General features: G+C 42.8%; 1 protein-coding gene across 17 annotated transcripts in view; it reads right to left on the reverse strand.

Moving 5' to 3' along the window:
- Positions 1-21,154, reverse strand: part of Mapk10 (mitogen-activated protein kinase 10) — a 304,058-nt gene that overhangs the window by 72,443 nt on the left and 210,461 nt on the right. For 10 of the 17 annotated variants that reach the window (NM_001081567.2, NM_001318102.1, NM_009158.3 and 7 more), the window contains 5 exons: positions 15,595-15,724; positions 10,880-10,938; positions 9,515-9,653; positions 8,631-8,796; positions 6,214-6,285 (listed from right to left, as the gene is read on the reverse strand). In NM_001081567.2, coding sequence (NP_001075036.1) covers positions 6,214-6,285; positions 8,631-8,796; positions 9,515-9,653; positions 10,880-10,938; positions 15,595-15,724 — 566 coding nt within the window. The remainder of the gene's footprint in view (positions 1-6,213; positions 6,286-8,630; positions 8,797-9,514; positions 9,654-10,879; positions 10,939-15,594; positions 15,725-21,154) is intronic. The other 7 variants (NM_001310685.1, NM_001318131.1, XM_017320886.2 and 4 more) reach the window with 1 other exon arrangement.

The following is a 21,154-nucleotide window of genomic DNA, read 5'->3' on the forward strand; positions in this document are numbered from 1 at the left end:
CCACACACGGAAGTTCTCAAAACAAACCAGACAACACCGTAAAATTCTCCAGTGTCAAGAACTTAGGAACACTTTATCCTGGGCCTGTGTATCTAACTTGCCTGCTTCACATCCTGAGAATCTCCAGTTCTGTAGTGAATCCTTTTGTGCTCTTCATCTCCCTCTCTCTCTGTCTCTCTCTGTCCGTCTGCCTCTGTCTATGTCTCTCTCTTCCTCTCTCTGTCTCTCTCTTCCTCTCTCTGTCTCTCCCTCTCTTTGTGTCTCTGTCTCTGTTTCTCTCTTTCTCTTACACACACACACACAAAGGTAAATAAGAGAGTAGGAAGAAAACTAGTGGTGAAAATAAATCTTATTGAACAGTTTCAAATAAAGAGTGTAATCTCATTCTCATAGTTATGTTCATCATTATCAGATGTTTACAGATACGAAAGAATGACTCTAGAAGTGTGTGCTCTAAATGGATCTAAAGCCAACATTTCTTCACACTGTTGAAGATAAACTTGTATTATCTTAAAGATAATGATGAAAGACTATATAATACATAGATTATAAAATAATATGTAAATTATAAACCTACTGGCAAGTACACTTGTTATTTCAAAGCGTTAAGGAGGGTGACTATCAGTGCACAGCACAGATACGTCAGTCATGACCTCCGCTTTCTATTCATTTTACACTGACTATCTCCAGTTCTCCTGTGCCAACTTTAAACGATACGATGTTCTGTTAACATGGAAGTGCTTTCTTTGCTTTTCTCATTGTGTGAGACATTTCCCTGGCCCTTAATACCATCCCTCCATGGCAAGGTCATGTGCCAGCTAACGTACCTTATGTTGACAGGAAGCAAAGCAAGCAGTGTTTACTCTGGCTGTCAACTTTAGTTGGAGATGGTTCCATTGATAGCTAGAGTTTTCAAATGGATACCAAGTCTGGAAAACTCTGATCAAGAACTAGAGAAAAAAGGGTCCTTGCTCAAAGAAGATCCTTCCATTTGAAAGAGAAAAAGAAAAGTAGGGAAAAAAAATCTACCTAAAAGAAGCAGGCTTCACAGCAGGACTAATGCACATATGAGCTCACAGAGACTGTGACAGCACGACAGGGTCTGCACAGTCTAAGTCAGAGGGGATCCCCGTTTTGGGAGGTAAGTGGACCTGGGCTCCCATCTCTAACCAGAAGCTATCTCCAACTGAAAGCCACTCACAAGGGAAGAACTAGTGTTCTCCAGTTGGATCTCACTTGGGATACAAACCACACTAAGGGCAGGCTCATGCCCAGCAGAGGATGCCAACACAACACGATCTCCATGGTACTTTTGGATCTTTTCTCTCTCGTGTCACTTTGGATACTTTTAATCTTACTCTTTTTCTAGTATATTCTGGTCTCTGAATTTGTGTTTTTATGAGTGTGTGTGTGTGTAAATATATGTATGTATGTATGCATGTGTATATATGTGTGAGTATGTATCTATATGTATGTGTATATGTATGTGTGTGTATGTATGTGTATAAATAAACTAGTTTTATATTATCATGTAACAAATACATATGTTGTATTATATAAAGGTGTGTATGTGTGTATGTGTGTATATATGTATGTGTATTGTGTATGTGTGTATGTATATGTATATGTGTATGTGTATGTGTGTGTATATCTGTGTGTGTGTGTGTTCTGGTTTTTTAAATTCTCATCTGGTCATTTTGTTGTTGATGATGCTGTTGTTGTTGTTTGGTTTTTATTTGGTTGGGTTTTTTTTTTCCTGCCTTTTTTTTTCCCCTAAAGAGAGAGACAAAGAAGGCATAGGCAAACAGGTGGATGGGTGGGAAGGTAGAGAGGATCTGGGAGGGGATGAGGGAGAGAAAATTGTGATCAGAATATATGGCGTGAGAAAATTTATCTTCAGTTAAAGAAAAAAAAAGAAGCAGGCTTAAAGAAGGCTCGTGGAAGGTCAGTGGAGCTGTGGGTGTCTCTGGCAATCAGGAGGACAGTGCTTCAGGCTTGGCCGTAGGGCAGATAGAAGGAAGGGGAGAGGGACTGCAGTGTCTAGAAACACTGAGAGACCTAAAGCTGTTTCTCCATAAACCATTGCTGGAGGAGACAAACTGCCGACGGAGGGCAGAGAGCCCTGATCTCCCTCTGTCCTCTGTAAATGTGCGTGATGGGATCCGATTTCATCATTAAGTGTCGTAAAGATTGAGTGAGATGTGCACAATTCAGATAAATGAATTAGAAACATCTGAACATTCATATATTTAGCAAATTAATGGATGGAAAGCAAATGCTTTTATTTATGTACATATTCTGCATACATGCTCATGTGCACATGGGCGGGCAGGGGCATATTTGCCTGTGTATGAGCATGTGTGGACATGGAGAAAAAGAGCAATTTCAGGTGCTATTCCTCAGGCTAGACCTGCCATCTTTAGAGACAGGGACATGGTCTCTCACTAGTCTGGAGTTTTCGACTAAGCCAGGCTGGCTGGCCAGCGAGCCCCAGGGATCTGCTTGCATACCTGTGGCCACACTCCAGGAACGTTCTGCAATGTCTGCTCTTTTTAGGTGTGTTCTCACCATTGAGCACATATTCCTGTGCTTGCAAGGCAAATGCTTTGTCAGCTGGGCCATCATCTCCCCGGCACTCTACGTACTGTATGTTTAGAATTGTATTTACTTTGTCAATGTCTAATTCAGTAAACCACCCTGTGAGGTCATCAGGGCCATCAAACACCCAGAAAAGTCCACAGTGTTTCTCAAAATGTAAAGACAGATTTAAGAGGACACTTCAGCACTGGTGAAAATCCCAGTGACATTTCTATGATTTTATTTATTTATTTATTTATTTATTTTACATTTTTGCTTTACACCCAGAATTGGAAGTCTTGTGAGAGGTGAGAAATAATGTTGAATACAGATTACTACATAAGTTTCCAGTCATAACAATTTAATGTTTTTATTAATATTAAATAATTTATGCATGTTTTAACAGTCCTGAGCAGGAAAGCCTACAGATATTGAAGTAAGAGTGTACTGGCTGGTTTCGTGTGGCAACTTGATACAAACTGGAGTTATCACAGAGAAAGGAGCCTCCCTTGAGGAAATGTCCCATGAGATCCAGCTGTAAGGCATTTTCTCAATCAGTGATCAAGGGTGGGAGGGTCCATTGTAGGTGGTGCCATCCCTGGGCTGGGTTCTATAAGAAAGCAAGCTGAACAAGCCAGGGGAAGCAAGCCAGTAAGCAGCACCCCTCCATGGCCTCTGTATCAGCTCCTGCTTTCTGACCTGCTTGAGTTCTTATCCTGACTTCCGTCCCTCCCCAACTTGCTTCTTGGTCATGATGTTTATGCAGGAATAGAAACCCTGACTAAGACAAGGAGGGTCTCAATTAATGTATACAACACTTTCCAGCAAATCCTAGAGCTATTTCAATTACATTAACATATAGTCAAGGTTCTTTTCTGGGGAGTTGCCATACCCTGTGCCTGCCCACTGTGTTTCAATGAGTCACTTCAGCTACTTGATCTTGCTCTAACAGTAGGAAGCCATAGTCATAAAGGGACAGTGTGGTATCTAGGGATAAATGAAACAACTGCATACAAAATTCACAGAGCATGTTTGTCCCTTTGCTTAGGAGGGATGGTTTGTTTTCTATGTCACCACAGCTCAAAAACCATTACATCGTTAACTATAGGTAAATTTAACTAGAAACTGAAATCCAAAAGGAAACATTCTCACCCATTCCGTTTTCAGTTAGTTCCTGACAAAATGGGCATCATTCACTGTTCCTGTCAGCGTGTGTCACACAAGGCGGTCAGCTTAATTATCAAAGACCACTCCTTGGAAAGCCACACACTTCCCTACAATCTACACTCTCTGCATTAAAGATTAAAGTCCACGGTCACGTGGATCAAGGATAAAGATTTTGTATGTACATGTATCCTGTATGTACAGACCTTTGTACAATTTCATTTCAGGTCTAAATATTTTTGTAAAAAGAAAATGAAAATAAAAGAAAGGTCCCAGAAGAAAGATTTTCGGGAAAAACATAATATCATCAAGGAAGTGGTTGCTGCTGTTTTGCTGAAGGGTCAAATTAGATTGAGAAAGGTTATTCTAATTATGTTCACTGTTGAGTCTCAGCTGTCAAAACAGAAGAGGAACTCTGAGAAGAATGTGGAGAGATATACAGCCCACAGGACAGCCTTGGTCTGTGAGGCCAAGTGACCTACGACAGCTATGTCCTACGCTGATGAAGAGTCCTGGTCTTTTTGTCTCTACCAGCAAGTGAGCCAGAGACAGATGGCAGCTCCATTCAGAGCAGTGATGGAGAGGTACCTCTCTGTATGTTTTTAATGTATTTTACCCCAAAGGCGAAAGCACAAAGAATAATTCTAGTTTGTAAGATCAGTGCATTGACGTATGAATATGGATTATAGCATTGTTCACAGCCACATCGGTTATGTAACTGGTCCCCAATCTACAAATATGAGCTTGTTATAAAGCAAAGCTCTTAATTAGTCACATGTGAGATGTACCTGTGGGCAATGGCATACGCCATCTAAAATGGATTATGGACAGAAGGATGTCACAGGGTTGCCTCAACCTCCAAACCAGTACTATCCAATCGAAAGCACAAAGCCTCTCATCAAACTGTTCAAGCAATTTAAAATGGGCTAATATCAATATTAGAAAAAATAAGATAAGATCAATTTCATCAATATATGTTTTACCCCAATTCATTCAAAATATTGCCACTAGTGCATAATCACTCAGAGGACATTACTGGTTCATTTTACACGTTTCATGTCTCTCCGACAGCATCATGCACTGTATGCATTCAGCACTTGTAATTCAATTTATAATTTCAAATGCTGAGAAGCAACATACAGCCCACAGGTCTTTATGATTGAAGGACATCAGCACTTCATGTTCATGCTGGGGCTCAGCAAATGTCATACTAATGTCCAGCAGAATGCATACATGCCCATCTCCTATTAACTTCTTATTGAATCATACTTTTTGAACTTTTTATGTCGAAACAAAATTATAATCTTTCTCTCATAGTAAAAGAGTTGCTTACCGGGACTTATTTTCAAATAAAATGATCAATAGAGTTAACTGCTATATTTCTTGTTGACAAATCCCAACAAAAATTGAAGTTGTCAGGTCAGTGTTGACCATAATTTGCACCAGCATTCCCAAGACCTTCTGCATTTGTCATAGTATATTCTCCTCGAGAAGCTTATTTTCTACACTTTGTAAGAACAAGATGTAGCTAGAGAGTGAAGTTCTGGTCACCAAGGAAACTCATCTGCTTCAGTAATTCTCACGTATGCATAACCCTCTGAGAAACCTGGCTGGCAAAGCAATGTCTAATCTTGATGTGTGTGTGTGTTCAAATGTGTGGGGGCAGAGGTCCTTGGAGCCCCCTTCAATCGTGTTCCACCTTAGGTTTTGAGTCAAGGTCTTTCACTAACCCTGGATGCCTTGACTGGCAGGTAGTCTGTCCAAAAAAAACTTACAGATGTGAGGTTTTGCACTTGGCTTTCACGTGGGTGCTGGGGACTTGAACTCAGGTCCTCCTCCTTGTTCAGTAAGCACTTTACCCTAAGCACCGAGCAATCTCCTTGGCTCCACAATTACCTACTTATGTACCATCTTATCATCTCAAAGGTCCTCTTAAAGTCACCTGCCCTCAATTACTTTGAATGATGATCATGATTTCTAAGGATGGACATTCACACATTACTGAACCTGTCTGTATATGAATCTACAGACTGATGCTTAGAATGTGGGGGAGAGAAAGTAGGGAACAGTTGTGGACCATAAACAGCTGTAGAAAGAAGATGGGAAATGATTTACAAACATTAGCTTCTTTTGCTAATTATGTTTTTGTTGTTGAATGGTTGGTTGGTTGTCTACTTGGTTTTCATTTAGATTTTCATGGTCTCTATTACTTATGAAAAATAGCATTCCTGCTTTAGCTTATAGGAAAGAGAGTGATTTGAGAAGCAAGGGACTATTGAAAAATTAATGAGAAGTCCTGTGGTGGCCAGTCTGAGTGCTGGTGAGAGAATATAGAAGCCTTTGCCTCGTTGTGATAAGCAACCCACTTACCCAAGTTTCTGCTTCTGTCTTTACTCTGCTGGTAAAATCTTTACGAGTTTAAAAGGAGAGAAAAGAGAACGGGTGCAGCCTCAGCCAAAGGTACAAGGATACAGTCCCTTCCGGGAAAGAGGATTTTGTGGCGAACCATTTCTCCCATGATGCATCCCACAGACCATATGTCCACTAGAACAGGAAAGAGGGCGTGAGGACAGAGGAGGAAAGCAAGGTTAACTGACTCTGATGACTGGAAAATACCTTTCACATTCTGCCTGAAGTGGCCCAGTGTGAGTTAGGATCCACACTGTGCTGTCACGCAGGCTCTATGGTGAGAGCTCCCTTGCATGTAAAAGAGTACTGTGTGGATGCCCAAACTACATCTTCATTGACTTGAGTTGGTGACATCGTGGACAGGGAAGGGGTTCACTGAACCAACAGTATGTTCAGGCAGGTGTCGGCTAAAGATCTCGGAGACGGTTTTAAAACATTTACTGGACTCATCCCTGTGGGGTGACTGCATTCACTTCCTATTTTATTCAGTTATGTGCCCTGGAGAAACAAGACCACATCTGTCTGTCCCGAATAAGAGCCCATTCAACCAAATCCAAGAGACTAGGAGATGGTTGGTGAGCTTTGCAGGTGAGAAACTGTAGTTTCTGCGCTCAGAACTTACCCTTTAAGATAAACATCAGCTTTAATTTCGATCTGAAATATTTTGAGAAAAAATGATCACTTAGCATGTGCACAAAGGAGTTGTGTACAAGTGGAAATGTACAAATGGTGTTAAAGCACAAGTATGTGTGTTTATTGTCATATCCGTTAACCCGCACATCTCTTTCCAACCTTATCTCTCTCGGTTTCACATTTATTAGTGACAAAGGGATTTTGAAACAAAACATTAGGCAGAGTTGCTCCAAGGGGTGGAAGGCAGGGTGAGGTGCACAGGAGGGGCATGCCTGAGGCAAAACCAAGCTGTTTTTCTGCATGATAACCACCTTCAGCTGAGAGGGAAGCCAGCATGGGTGGGGGTGAGGGGGGTGCCCTCCATGCACAGAGAGGCTAAGAGAGGAACGCTCTCTTGGTTTGTTTTTTGTTGCTGTTGCTGTTGTTTTATAGCCCTTTCACATAAGGAAGGAAAAGGGGATTGACTACCTTCGGCCTGTGTGACCAAGGCCTAAGGACAGGGACCAGGTAACCTCAGATCCCTAGCTTCTTAACACCCTGAACTCTTTCACCTTCTGTGACACTTGGTGATCATACTGATGGGTACTTGCTAAATGCAATCAGGGAAATTAACATATCCCAAGCTCCAAACATTTACCAGTTCATTGGGTTGGGATATTCAAAATCTTCCCCTTGAAATACACAATACATTATTAGTAACTACGGTCCTCTACTCTTGACTTTTCTTTAACTCACCCTCCTTGGTTTTTAGTTGGAATGAGGACTTCAGTAACATCTAAGTCAAAGGTAACACAGCTCTGGACGAGACCATCCAAGTGAGCCTGGCCTGCTGGGGGCTAGCTTTCTCCATGATGCATACAAAGGCAGTAGCTGCCTCTAGACTGGAAGTACATAAGTAATTTCTTTTAACTTCAGTGGCGAGGGAGTTTTCATAAATGCACTCTGTCATAACTACACTCAAAAACACAATAGTAGCTGTTTTAATAAAATGTGTGAAAATAGATTGCTAGGAATTAAATATATAAAATATAAAAACAGGTATTCAGGGCACATATACAAATCTAACTTAAAGCTATTATAAATTCTAAGTACATTAAATATGGCTTTCAACACGGCTCTCTGTGATAGGCACTCCAGACAAAATGATAGATTGCAAGGCTTTCAAAGAAGTACTTTATAAGCCCTCTAATTTTAATCAATCAAAATTCAATTTGAATTTCAGATATTTCTCTGTATCTTTCTTTCAACACGTTCATGTTGAAAGATTTTCTTGTGAAAGACATAATGTGAAATGTAGTATTTTTCCTTTATATGGTTTCTAGAATTTACTCAGATTTCCTAGATAGTTGCTACCCTAAATATACTTACAGAGCATTTGATATAAGAACAAGAAGCATATAGTCTGAATGGTTTGAAAGACACTAACTTGACTAATCATTTAGTGATAGTGAAGAATGGGTTCCAAGATTCTGTGATTTCTTTGCTAGTCTTTCCTGAAAACCACAGCCATCAACCTGAGGTACTACAGAGAAGCCGAATGTTGAATTAAAGCCTCTGTCTCACAGTTTCTACAAGTTACCTGGGCTACATGGCAATTCAGTTAGCAGCGATTCTCCCTGTCTGAGGCCCCGGTGCCAATCAACAGCCATTTGACTATATAATCACACTCTATTTGCAACTCTTTTAGCCTGCGCCTTTTAGAGTTCCCGTAGCCCGGCCTGCTTCTCAGAAACACCCTTCGCGGTCTTCACGCCTGGTCTTCCGCTTGGTATTTTAGACTATGAATGCTGGCAGCTGTTTTTCTGAGGCGTGAACCCACTATATCGATGTTCCAGAACCATCCCTACCGTTCTCCTTGTAGCCCATGCCCAGGATGACCTCAGGGGCTCTGTAATATCGCGTCACCACATACGGAGTCATCATGAAGCTTGTACCCGCTGTCCTGGCCAGTCCGAAGTCGAGGATTTTCAGTGTGCAATCAGACTTGACTACAATGTTACTGGGTTTTAAGTCCTGGCAATAGGAACAGCAGAAGAAAGTGAGCTGGTTATCTAGGGAACCACAATTTCTTTCTAACAACAGGGCAGCCTTGCGACACAATGGCTTGCCTGCAGGGCCCAGTGTAAAGTATGGGATTTCTGTGACAAGATTACGATTAAGTTTCAGATTTCTAAAAATGCTCTTATACAATATTTTAAGTTCAGAGGAGAATTGTACTTTTTTTTGGGTTGTTTTTTTGGTTTTTTTTTTGTTTTTTGTTTTGTTTTGTTTTGTTTTGTTTTGTTTTGTTTTGTTTTGTTTTGTTTTTACAGTTTAGGCTCACATTGGGAAGAGGTCTTGGGGGAAATAACATGTCATTTGTTATCGTCTCTTGGGGTTTCCTTTCAGACAGTTTAAACTGTTAGGGTGTGCATCATTTCTAGGCCCGACAGGGGAGCAGATCAGGGCAGCTGCCTTTATAAGGCAAAGGAAGCATGGAAATGAGCTGTCTTAACTTCAGCTACTCATCAGACTTCTGGTCATCAAAGGACTTCACAAGTTGACTCTCAGTAAACAAAAATACAAATTCAGATTCTACCAGAGCACAGACAGAAGTCCCCTCCACACGTCACTCAGCCGGGAGCTATACGATGAGATGACCAAGTGGCTGGTATTTGATCAACTCCGCTGGAGAAGGTAGCCCACTGCTGTTCTGTCTGTCACACCGCAAGCCCAGAGTAAGAGCTCTCACCCTGTGGATGATCCCAGCGGAGTGGAGGTGCTTGATGCCACACAGCATCTGGTACAGCAAGTAAGACATCCGCTCGTGGTCCAGCTCCATCTGAATCACCTGACACAGGTTGGCGTCCATCAGTTCCATCACTAAGTAGCTAGAAGGTAAATCCGCAATGTTAGTTGCAGAACCGAGGGCCTAGAGCGGCCATTCTCAACCTGGGATCAAAAAACAAACAAACAAACAAACAAACAAACAAACAACCCTTCCACAGGGGTCACCTAAGACTGTCAGAGAGCATAGAGATTTACGTTACGATTCATAACAGTAGCATAATCACAGTTATGAAGTAGCAAAGGAAATAATTTCACGGTTGTGGGTCACCACAACATAGGAACTGTATTAGAAGGTCACAGCACTGGGAACGTTGAGGACCACTGCTCTAGAATGACCTTCAGTCACTGCCCGAATCCTGTACTCCATCTAAGTTTGTTGAACTTCCAAGCTCCGTGATGTTAGAGTTAAGTATATTATGATTGACAGCTGCAGTGACTCTACAGTGTGAAAAGAGCTGCCTTGTTCATTAGTATGTGGCTTGTATCGTCTGTTTTCTAACCTTTATTGATCACACTTTTCCCTTGTATTTTTTAAACTCTTTCCTAAGGATTATGATTACAAATGAGAAATGGGCGAGGGACAGCCACCTCTAAAAGTGCTCTGCAGCTGTGTGGATGAAGAAACGTGCTCTAGAATTAATGCCCCCAAGTCTGTTTGTCACTGTCTTTCTAAACAGATTAATTTGGCATGAAATTAAAGGCATCACAAAGATCAAAATAACGAAGAAAACTGCAGCCTGAGCCGGGCAGTGGTGGCGCACACTCGGGAGGCAGAGGCAGGTGGATTTCTGAGTTCAAGGCCAGCCTGGTCTACAGAGTGAGTTCCAGGACAGTCAGGGATATACAGAGAAACCCTGTCTCAAACCCCTCTCATCGCCCCCCCCCCCAAAAAAAACACCTGCAGCCTGTCTTTTATTAATATTTCATAAAATGAATTGAGCCATGCCAGAATCTCATAAAATTGATGAGCAAATATTCAATAAGGCTTTCTTACTTCCCTGCTCTACTGAGAGTGTGGAACAAAAAGCATATGGACCAGATAGAAGCAGGAGTGCCCTTCAGAAGGTCACACCCACCACAGTAGCATCTTCACTACATACTGCATCAGGCTCTGGGTTCTGCCCCTCAGGTCCCTTTGATCTTGGCAGGGAATTTCACCCAGGATTTTACTGCGATTTCTTTTTTTTTTTTTTCCTTTCCCCTGGAGTTGTCTAAGTGAATGCTGGGCTCAACTGTCCTTCATTACCTTCATTCATTTGTTACTTACACATCTTGGAACTCCTCCAGTGTTTTCTGGGGTGTAAAAACATTTAATAAGCTAATAATCTGGAAGAGAGAGCAGGAAAGAGACAAAGAAAAAAGGTAACAGAACGTTAATTATTTTTGAAGTATGAATGAATGTATTCATTCTTACTGTGAGACACTCAGTAAAGCCACCATGGAAACAGGAGAGACTGGGAACATCTCTGGACTGCTTCTGAGAACAGAAAACTGTGACCAGGAAGCGCATAAAACCTGTCTTCGTGTTCCTAATGAAGTCACAGAATCAGTTCTGAGGCAGAGCAAAACTAGAAGAGACCTGTGTACTGCACTACTTCTTGCGACTCTGTGATCGCACACAGGCCACAGGTGATTAATTTAGAGTGTTGAAGACACTGGGAGAGGAAGGCAAGGGAGTCCTCACAAACCATCACAAGGTGCCCTTGCTCCTCCAAATGCAAAGTCACACTGTAAGTCATACTTTGCTTTTGGCATTGAAGCTTTCTTTTATTTCTATATGCCAATCAAATACTACTTCAATCAATGCCCCAGTCAGTACTGGGGTGGGGGTGGGGTAGGATGAACCTTGCCCACAGTAAGGATGAAAAATTCTGCAAAACGCAGGTTGAAAAGTTGGCTAAATTCAATTCTGTTTAGTTTAGAGTGACACTGTGAATTAGGTGATGAGGTAAGTCAACCTGAGAAATGACATTTGGCACGAGTCCATGTCAATCATATGTATAAATAACCCCACAGGTCCTTCCCATTTACATGTTACACATTGATGTATGAGTGGAAAATAAAAAGATAGACAGGGGAACCGTCCACTTAAAATGTAGCTATGAATAGAAATCCACTTTACCAAAAACTTTGAGATCTAAATAATTTCAGGGCACAGACAAATTCAGTGGCTTTTCGGAAAGCGTGTACATGGCATTCACACACAACATGCATAAAACAATACAACCATAAAGAACTGAAAATGGAGTCATTGCTATAATTTTTTTCATTTTCATTGTTGCTTGGATAAATTATTTTTTAAAAGGCACAGAGGCACCCAATGTTTTAAACTTATAAGTGTCTGTTATTTCTGAGTGTTGGATGACAGGTCAAGTTGCCACTTGATTCGTGTATGTAGTGCATCCGTCACGTGATCATCATCTATTTCCCACACATCAAATACATCTCATAAAGTAATGTTTCATTGCAGAGGGTTTTTTTTTGTTTTAGAAAAATTGGACCATACACAGTTACATACACACATGCACTCACACGCTCTCACACATACACACCACATAAGGATTGACTAAGGCTAACTTCCATCGTCTTGTGGCATCGTCAAGCAAGATTACAGGTTGCTTTCAATATCGGTTTCCCATGATATGGGGGGGGGGGGGGCTGTAGAGCTGTAGAGCTGTAGGAAGCAGACATGGAGCAAGAGTGGGCTCGAGGTATGTCCTAACCCCAGAAATCTCATCCTGAGATTAACAGGCATAGCATTGCTCCCCTCTCTACCCTGGGCCTGCATTTCCTATGTCCCACTGGAGGAGATCTACTATCCCATATCCTCATAGCCAGATTAAACTTCCTTTCTCCTTATAAGGTCATGTCCAGCAGCACCTGGAATTACTCTGTATGCAAATGAGGCATCCCCAGCACACTGGCCCTGGCCAATGATGTACACTCACCCTGATAGCCCCTTCTCACCCCCCCAAAGGTTTTTAATAGCCTTTGTTCCCCCATTAAAATGGACTGTCTCACTGAAGCTGCCTCTGGAGAGTCTGTTCTCCCCACGCTCACTGTGACCTACTCTCTCTTAGCCTCTGGCCTGCCCTGTCCCAGGCCCCTGCTTCTGGTCTGCCCTGTCCCCATCCCCCTGCTTCCCCTCTCAAGATCCATCAGCTATGATCTCAGGCCAATCACACTGCTACAAGTTGGGAAGTGGAGCCTGAAGGGCATCGTGATCCATTTCTTCTTCTGTGTTCTTATTTCCCATTCTCCTAGGCACTCATTTTATAACTTCTTGCTTGAGCGTATGTTTGTGCACTCTGCCCTCAGAAGCCAAAGGCCTTGGATTCCTCGGAACTAGGTGGCCGAGAGTGACCATGCAGGTGCTGGGAATTCTGGGAATTTAACCCATCTCTTTCAGAAGGAATAGCTTTTCATGTTCTCACCCATTGAGTCATCTCTCCATATCCCCTAACGTCCCAGCGAAAAGCTCGTGTGTTGCTGTCCAGTGCTGAGCCCACTAGGCAAGCGCCCAACACATAGCTCAGTTCCAGAAGAGATCCTCACAGACACTTCCACTTCTGAATAGTGTTTCCCAGCAGGAATCTGATTCAGTTGCTTTATTCCAAAGTCTGGTGAGGCTCAGCTATGAGTCAGCATTTGTCATGACCTTGTCATAGCAACAATCACTTCCTGGAGTTGGGTTTTCTTTTTCTAAATGGATTTTCCTATTATTAGACCAACAGTGTCAAATGACTTGAACCCCTGGAAGCTCCCAGAGACTGGGCCACCAACCAAAGAGCATACAGGGGCAGGTCCAAGGCCCCTGGCACATTTGTAGTAGAAGATTGCTTTGTTTGGCCTCAGTGGGAGAGGATGTGCCTAATCCTGTAGAGACTTGATGCCCCAGAGATGGGGGATACCTGGGCATGGGGGTGGCCCCCTCTCAGAAGTGAAGGGGAGGTGGAAAGGGGGGATTAACTCTGCAACAGGGGACCAGGAGGGGGCAATATTTGGGATGTACATAAATAAAATAATAATTTTTAAAAGAATTTTAATGAGATCAATGCATTGTTTTTCTTTGCTTTTCAAAGGATTAACAGAACTCCCATTTTAAATAGCCTTTCCCTTTATGTGGAGTATTAATGAAGAATTACAGCTGGTTGTAGGTGAGCTTTCTCTTTGTTAAAAACGGTTTGAATAAGTTCATATGCATATATTCACATACACAAACATAAAAGGAGGATATAGTGGGTTTGATGTTGTCTCTAAGTTGTCAGAGAAATTTGGAAGTCTTTGTTTTTCTTGAGGAGTGGTTCTCAAAAACCCCCGGATATGCAGGGATATTGCAGTCAACATCAGAGGAAGGTCTCAAGTGTTTTCTCCTTTTATAAGGCAGTGCTGACAGTGGAGTAACTTTATGGCAAGGTTGTTTAGTCACTGTCCTGGGAGTTCCAAGGCCTGGTGCCAGCCTGAACTTGGTTCTGGAGATGCCCAGGAGGGAACAATCATACCTCAAAGCAGGAAGCCGGATTGGGCTCACTTTTACAAGACATTCTCATGGAATCCCAGAGCTCCCACGAAAGCTATGCTCATCCCTTCTAAATACATGTCTCCCTTTATCCTAAGCAACTCCTCTTAGATCCCTCTTCTGAAAGGCCTGGCTGGCCACCTCTCACATGACAAGACTGAAGACCAATCTTTCAACATAGGAACATAGAAAGCACAGGTGAATCCAAACCACCCCAGGGAGAACATGTCTCTCAAGTTGGCCAAGCAGCTGGGAATTTCTCCATAAGATCTTTCCAGACCTCCACAGGCTCTGGATTAAGTAGGTAGAAGTTCACATATTGCAAACATTCTTCCCAGCTGTTCACCCCCTGTACCCATCAGCTTTTGCTGCGATGGGTTTGTTTCACTCTCCTTCCTGACATCCGAGTCCCCCTCCCTGGTCACGTGACCAAGACATTGCAAACTGAGAGACCTTGTTGCTTTTGTACAGTGTGACTTTTGAGAATCATTTTTCCTATCATATCCAGGTTTCTTTCTAGAAGTCGCATTGGGGTGGAGCAATGGAATAAAAGAGGCACGCTGTCGCTTTATCACAAACACCATTCAGCCAAGCATAATTTGCTGCTTACTGCTCTGGTAGATGATTTGCCATATGATACAATCTCACTTACAAAATATATTGATAATTTCACATATTCTAGGTTTGTTTATACTTTAGGGCTAAGTGGGAAGACTTATTTTTAAGTCTATCTATAAAAGTATAATTTTATTATTACATATTTGTGTGAAAAATGTGCCTAATAAACGTGTAATAATTATTAAGAATTGCCATCATAAAGTTAAAAATTTTCTTGGCTTTCTCCTCACTAAGAGGACCCAGGGCACACAGACTGAGGTCCTCACCTGACATTAATTAAGACTGGACTCTGAAGCAATGGCCACCTCCACCCAGGTACACTGAGCAAGGGCTCTGGATGGCCCTGCTCCCATTGCTTCTCCTGTGTGTGCTGCCTCCCTCTTCCAAAGCAAGATGCTCACACAGCAGGGAGGGGCCTTCAACAGCTGAAGCTTCAGCCTGACTAAAGCACACAGGAGACAATATGGTGACATAGATCTTCCCTCATTTCTTATGAACCCAAAGCATAAGGAAATGTTTTGTCCTATGAGGCTTTTGGGGGTGTTTTGTTTGTTTGGGGGCTTCAGTTTGATTGGAAAGCATGAGGCTCCTGGGTTAATTCTGAGCATGATAACCAAATAAGGTTAATTTCATAATAGGGACATCTCAGTCACATTCATCTCCTCAATGCCATATGGCTTTTGGGTAATTTTTAAAGCAGGAAGCTACCATGGGGACAGTAAAACCAAATTCAGCACATGAGCAAAACCAACAACCTTAGGAGACAGAGCTGGCAAAGCAAGCCTGCCGCCAGCAGAGCAGTTGCTGTCTTCCTCTCATCTCACAACCTCCCACACAGAACTCACGTTTTTATGGTTCACACACTTCATGAGGACCAGCTCCCGGTAAGCCCTCTTGGCGTGAGTTTGGTTCTGGAAGGGTCTGCTGAGCTTCTTAATGGCCACATTTCTGTCAAGGACAGCGTCGTACGCAGCACTGTCAAGATTCAAAAGGGAGTCCAACTTCAGAACACAGTATGGATAAAGAAGATAGCTCTATGAATCACACCTGGATGCTTCTAGGATACATGTTAATAAAGTCACAAGGAAAGGCAGGCATGGCTGGAAGAAGATGGGAAGGGAAGGAGGGAAGGGAACAGGATGGGGAAGGGGAAGGAAAAAGGGTGGGACATTGCCAGGGTACAGCTTCAAATGGCACCATTGAGCTGGAGATTGGGATATGAAAGCCAAGTGCTCAAATTTCCCATAGGGCCCACCCTATGGTAAGTTATTCCATTTATCTGAGCTTGAATTTCTCATCTGTCAATAGGATATATAGGTAATCTTTATCTGAGATAGACTGCAGGTTCTTTGGTTATTTTACATGTATATCTGCTCTTTCCCCATGGACAAGGTCCAGTTTTTATAGTCTGATGGCAAAAGCCATGAACACATTAGCTGATCAGTCATGAGAGTGCACTCGTGAAGGCTCAAGATGAGATCTATCATTGGAAGACACTCCTGTACCACACATAACCACCATTACGTGCCAAGAGAGAAGTAGATGCTACTAACATATGCAGCCCTCAAGCCAGATAACAATAAATTATCACGCTTTTAAAAAGCAATCTAATGTCATAGACTGTTCCTCACATAGTCAAATGAGAATGTTCCAGGGCCTTCTTGCTTCTGTATCTCATGATTTACCCATAACGTGTTTGTATTGCATGCAAGGCACTTCGGGGTTTGCTGGGTTGTGTCGGTTTGCAGGATAAATAAGTGAACCAGAATTCCTAAAACTGATTTGTTAAATTTGTAGTGCTATTAACCATTTAGGGGTCAAACTATTGAGTCAGAAGACAAAGAAGAGTGTGACTTCCTATAATGATGTGAGGTACATCTATGGTAATGAGGGACTCACGGGGTAACTTGGACGAAGCTTTATATTTTGCCTAGTACACCCCTTCACTTAATCTTTAGTTGTTGGGGGTTGGTCTGGTGTTCCTATGTGTTCAAATGTTAAATTCTGTACCCCAAGATCTTGTTGCTCCAGGAGGAGCAAATTCCTACATACACCAGGCTTTGTTGTGTAAGCCTTGTCCCTAATTTAAAACTATTGGCTAAATAAAAATGGCCACAGCCAATTACCAGGGAGAATAGAGAGAGGTAGAGTTTGAGTGACCATGCTGGGGGGTCGAAGGTCGGGACACAAGGAGGAAGAGGAAGGACAGTGAAGGACAAAGGAGAATGAAGGAGGAGGAAGATGGGGAGAACAAGAGGTCTCCATTAGACGGGATGGAGCAGTAACACGTGTCCGAGCGAAATGCAGCCCTGGGATGAACTGCTGCAGCGGATGTAATCTGAGCAGGATTCGAACAGCAAGTGCGTGGGTAACGCAGCTGGCAAGCAGTCTTGTGAATAGAAAAATAGACTCAGGAGTAATACCCCGCCCTGTAATTGTCCTAGAGCTGATTTTTAAAAAACCCATAGGACTCTGCCTTGGTTATTGGGGGCTGGCCAGGTCATATTCAAAACTAATAGACTTTATTAAACTCTACTTAGAATTGGTTTTTCTCTAAAGTATCTCCATCAAAAGCTTGTTTTCTCTCTGCCTGTGTCCCTTCAAAGTCAGAGCTCCTGGGAGCAAGCCAGCTCATTCTGTTAGTGGGAGGGTATGGGGGACTTTTGGGATAGCATTTGAAATGTAAAATAAGAAAATACGTAATTAAAAAAAAAAGAAAAGGAAAAAGAAAAGAGTAGCAAGGCCATGATTCCAACAAAGACAGTCGTCTCTCTATGGTTACCTTGAAAGCAGTTGGCCATGCCAACTTATAGAAACTATTCCCTTTTGTTATGACTAACCACTAGTCTGAAATCCTTCAAAGGGCCGAGTAAATACTCAGAAAGTCAGCCGCCCCTGCTTCCCACAAAGCCTGTTCTTTCTTCATCTAAATATCACCAGCATCTTCATACCATGTGTCTGTACGTAGTTTCAAGTCCCATCTCCATCTGGGCTGTTTTCCTCTGAAAGTACTTCAGTCTCTCAGTATTCTCAGCACATGTGGTCCTGAGCTGAATAAAGCAATGGTACTCTGGATGTCAGGGAAATCTGGGGTAGGGCTATCAGCGCTTTCCCACACTTCATGCTCACTCCGTGATCCTATCACACAGTCGACAATTCGGCTGTCTGCCCTATTCTCTTTGATGATGTCATCTATAGACCCACTTTGTACTATGCTGCTTTAAAACAGAAAGAGAACCCATGGGCTGCTAAGATGGCTCAGCGGGTGAAGGGGCTTGCTGCAAAGCCTGATGACTCCAGTTTGAATCCTGAGACCCACAGGGTGGGAAGAGAAAACCAACTCCAGCAAGTTGTCCGCTGGCCTCTATCATACACAGAGTTAATAAATGGAGACGTTATAACTGCTTTTTCTCACCATCTTCTTACATGTTTTAGAATTTGTACCCCGCCACTGGGACTTGTTACGTTTATCCCACCAATGAAAGTAGAGGTAAGGTGGAGAGTGCCCTGGCACCTTGCACACAAACTACAAGCTTTACGGGCTTTTGTATTTACAGGCTCGTAAATACAAGCTTTGAATTTACTTCTCAAGGTCGGTGATGGTAGCAGCAGGAACTGGCCACTCACTTCCAAGAAAGCCTGAAAATCTTCAGCCAAATATAAGTTAGTTAAGATTTTCAAATCTCTAAAATAAATAGATGAGAAGAAATAGGATAGTTAGGAGTCAAGAGTAACTCATGACGGCACGTCCGGTGAAGTCACGTGACCTCTGAGGTCAGTGTGGAGTTGCAGTCATCTAGGCAGCAGCCGACTCATCCTGATGGCGACAGTCAGGCCCCATGACCGGCTAGGACACTGGTCGTTCTCCTTAGCTGATGCTGTCCTCTGAGGTCAATGCTGAAGCTCAGAGGCCTCACTTGCTGGTGATGCCATGGAACGTGGTCTCCATATTCGGCCAGTTTGGCTGGTGAACCTCTCGCTCTTTCTTCACTAACTCTGTATCTGTCTTTACAGAGGAAAGATTCGGGAGGCTTGCCCATGAGTAAATCCCTGAAATATTGACCTGGTCCTGCAGACAGTGGGCCAAACCCAGTGGTCCTGAGGAATAACTGAGGAAACACCAACGCCTGGATTTCTCCATAGGTGACTCGCTGGTTAGGTTCTCCTGACACCGTATTGCACTCTCCCTTCCTCTGGTAGCACTTCCTCGATGAAGTTTTTGTGAAGGATGGCAGCCCTGCTGCACTCTAGTGTATACTCAGGAGAAGACAGTGCACACACTCTCTCCTGTCAGTCTCTTCCCATTCCCATCAGAAGTAACAACATCCCTGCGACAAGCTTGCTCTCAGAGTGAAGGACCGTAGCTATAGTGTCTCGGCTAGTAAACCGCACTGAGTACTAGTCTTAAAAGCAGTGTCCTTGCTGGGTTTATTATGCAACACAGAATAAAATACGATTTTTTTATAGTGTGGGACAATTAGAAATCCGTATACTAATTAGCAACTTCTGGTCTTCCCATTAGCTATAATTTAATTTAACCACCTCACTGCCTTGACCATGTTTCTGAAGTTCACCTCATAACATAAAAGAGAAGTCGTGTTAAAAGCCAGATTATTATATAGATGTCTGACTTTCAACATTAATAAGCTGGTCAGGGTTTTAAATGAAACAATGTTCAGTTCCTGTTTTCTTAAAGGCCCACGGGGTGTTTCTAATCAACGTTGAGGTTAGGCGTCTCTTACAATCTCCTTTCCCCAACAGAATGACAATCTTGCCTGTCTATAGTTGTGTCGAATATTACCAGTTGGATCACTGGATATTATTTGACCCTTCTGCATAACATTCTTGTGTGAAAGAGACTTCAAAGTTAAATGACAAATCCTAGTTCATTTGTAGCAAGCACTCTGGATTCCAATGGGTCCTGTAGAGGCCCAGGAAAGCCTTGCCAGGCAGAGCTAGGGCGGTAGCCAGCTCCTGCCATTCATTGGATGGCAAGCCAACCTGGCAGACGATGTGCGATTTTTCTGTGCCACATTGATTGGTGTCATCCTCCACATTTCAGGTTGGCAGAAGGTAGCTGTGGCCACCAGGGTTCGCCTCCTTATCCCTGATACGGTGTTGGTGTGACAAAAACATCTCCAGGTGCCTGCTTCCAGCTCAAGACACTCTGACTGCAGAAATGAGTGTGTGGTCTGGCAAGATCGCAGTTCTGGGGTCTTCCAGAGTTAGGAGCTCCCTGCAAAGCCCTCCCTCCAGGAGGCCCAGACAGAAACCCACTTGTCTGGGTTTCCAGCATGTGAACAAGCACTCAATCAATTGTATTAAACTTCCATCTTCAGAAATTGTCTCCCCCACCCCCTTTGACCCTGCAGGCACTATAAGCCCCCATTCTCTGCAGTCCCTACATCGTCACTGGCAGTGATCTAACAAACACACCTGCAGACTGCCACTGTTGCTGCTGCACAGGTAGACTGGTGTCTCAAGGGTCCCCTTTCCTATTAAGTCATTTTTAACTCATGGCCATGAAATCTTGATGTTTTCTCCTTTCTCTATGGAGATAAAAATGGGAGCACATCTTTAGAAAGACTCTCTGACTAGTTTCTGGAGTATTTGCTGAGGAACTATAACCAGTGTCGTAAAACGATAACAGTTATAGCTACAGCTATAACCCGTGTCATATAACTATAACAGTAGGCTACTGACCCACCTCTACTATTACCAGGTCAGCAGGTTAAAGGAATGTGTGGACATCTGTTACTATGTTCCTGACACTTAAGCCAGTCATATGAAGCCATAAGTCTATGCTTGTCTCTCTGTGTAAATTTATGTAAACACTTGTGTGTGCACACATAACCCTGGGCAAGTTTTATTCTCAACATTTATCAGTTTTATCTCCTCACAATCTCACACACCGTCTGTGGGGATTTTTTTTTTTCTCCAGAGGGAGAATTATTTATTTGAATATTTTTCTCACCTCCTTCCCTTTAATATTTAAAATGTTCTTAATCGTATTAACACATTCAGGTGCCAAGGGTGGATCCACTGTGTTACCTCCCAGGCGGTAACGATGAAGCACCATTGGTGGATCTTAAATATTCTAGTACATCACCTGCCCCAACCAAACTCTGCTCTAAAGCTCGAGCTTCATTTTAAAACCACACAGAAGAAAAACACAAACAAAAACCTCTGTTTTTCCAGTGCCTTCAAATATCTAGTCTTTCATGACCAAAGAAGACAAAGTCCCACTTTCACCGGTGTGAACTGTTACTGCATCTGCCAAACTCAGTTCTGCATTTTTGAACCCGTTCACAAGCTCACAGAGCAAAGAGAAGGGAGAATGACTCCTTCAGGCTCAAGACAGTATGTCTGGAAGTCAGGACGGCGATATTGAAGGAAAAAAATCCA

This window comes from Mus musculus, chromosome 5 (assembly GCF_000001635.26).
Source record: "Mus musculus strain C57BL/6J chromosome 5, GRCm38.p6 C57BL/6J".
Taxonomy (NCBI): Eukaryota; Metazoa; Chordata; class Mammalia; order Rodentia; family Muridae; genus Mus; species Mus musculus.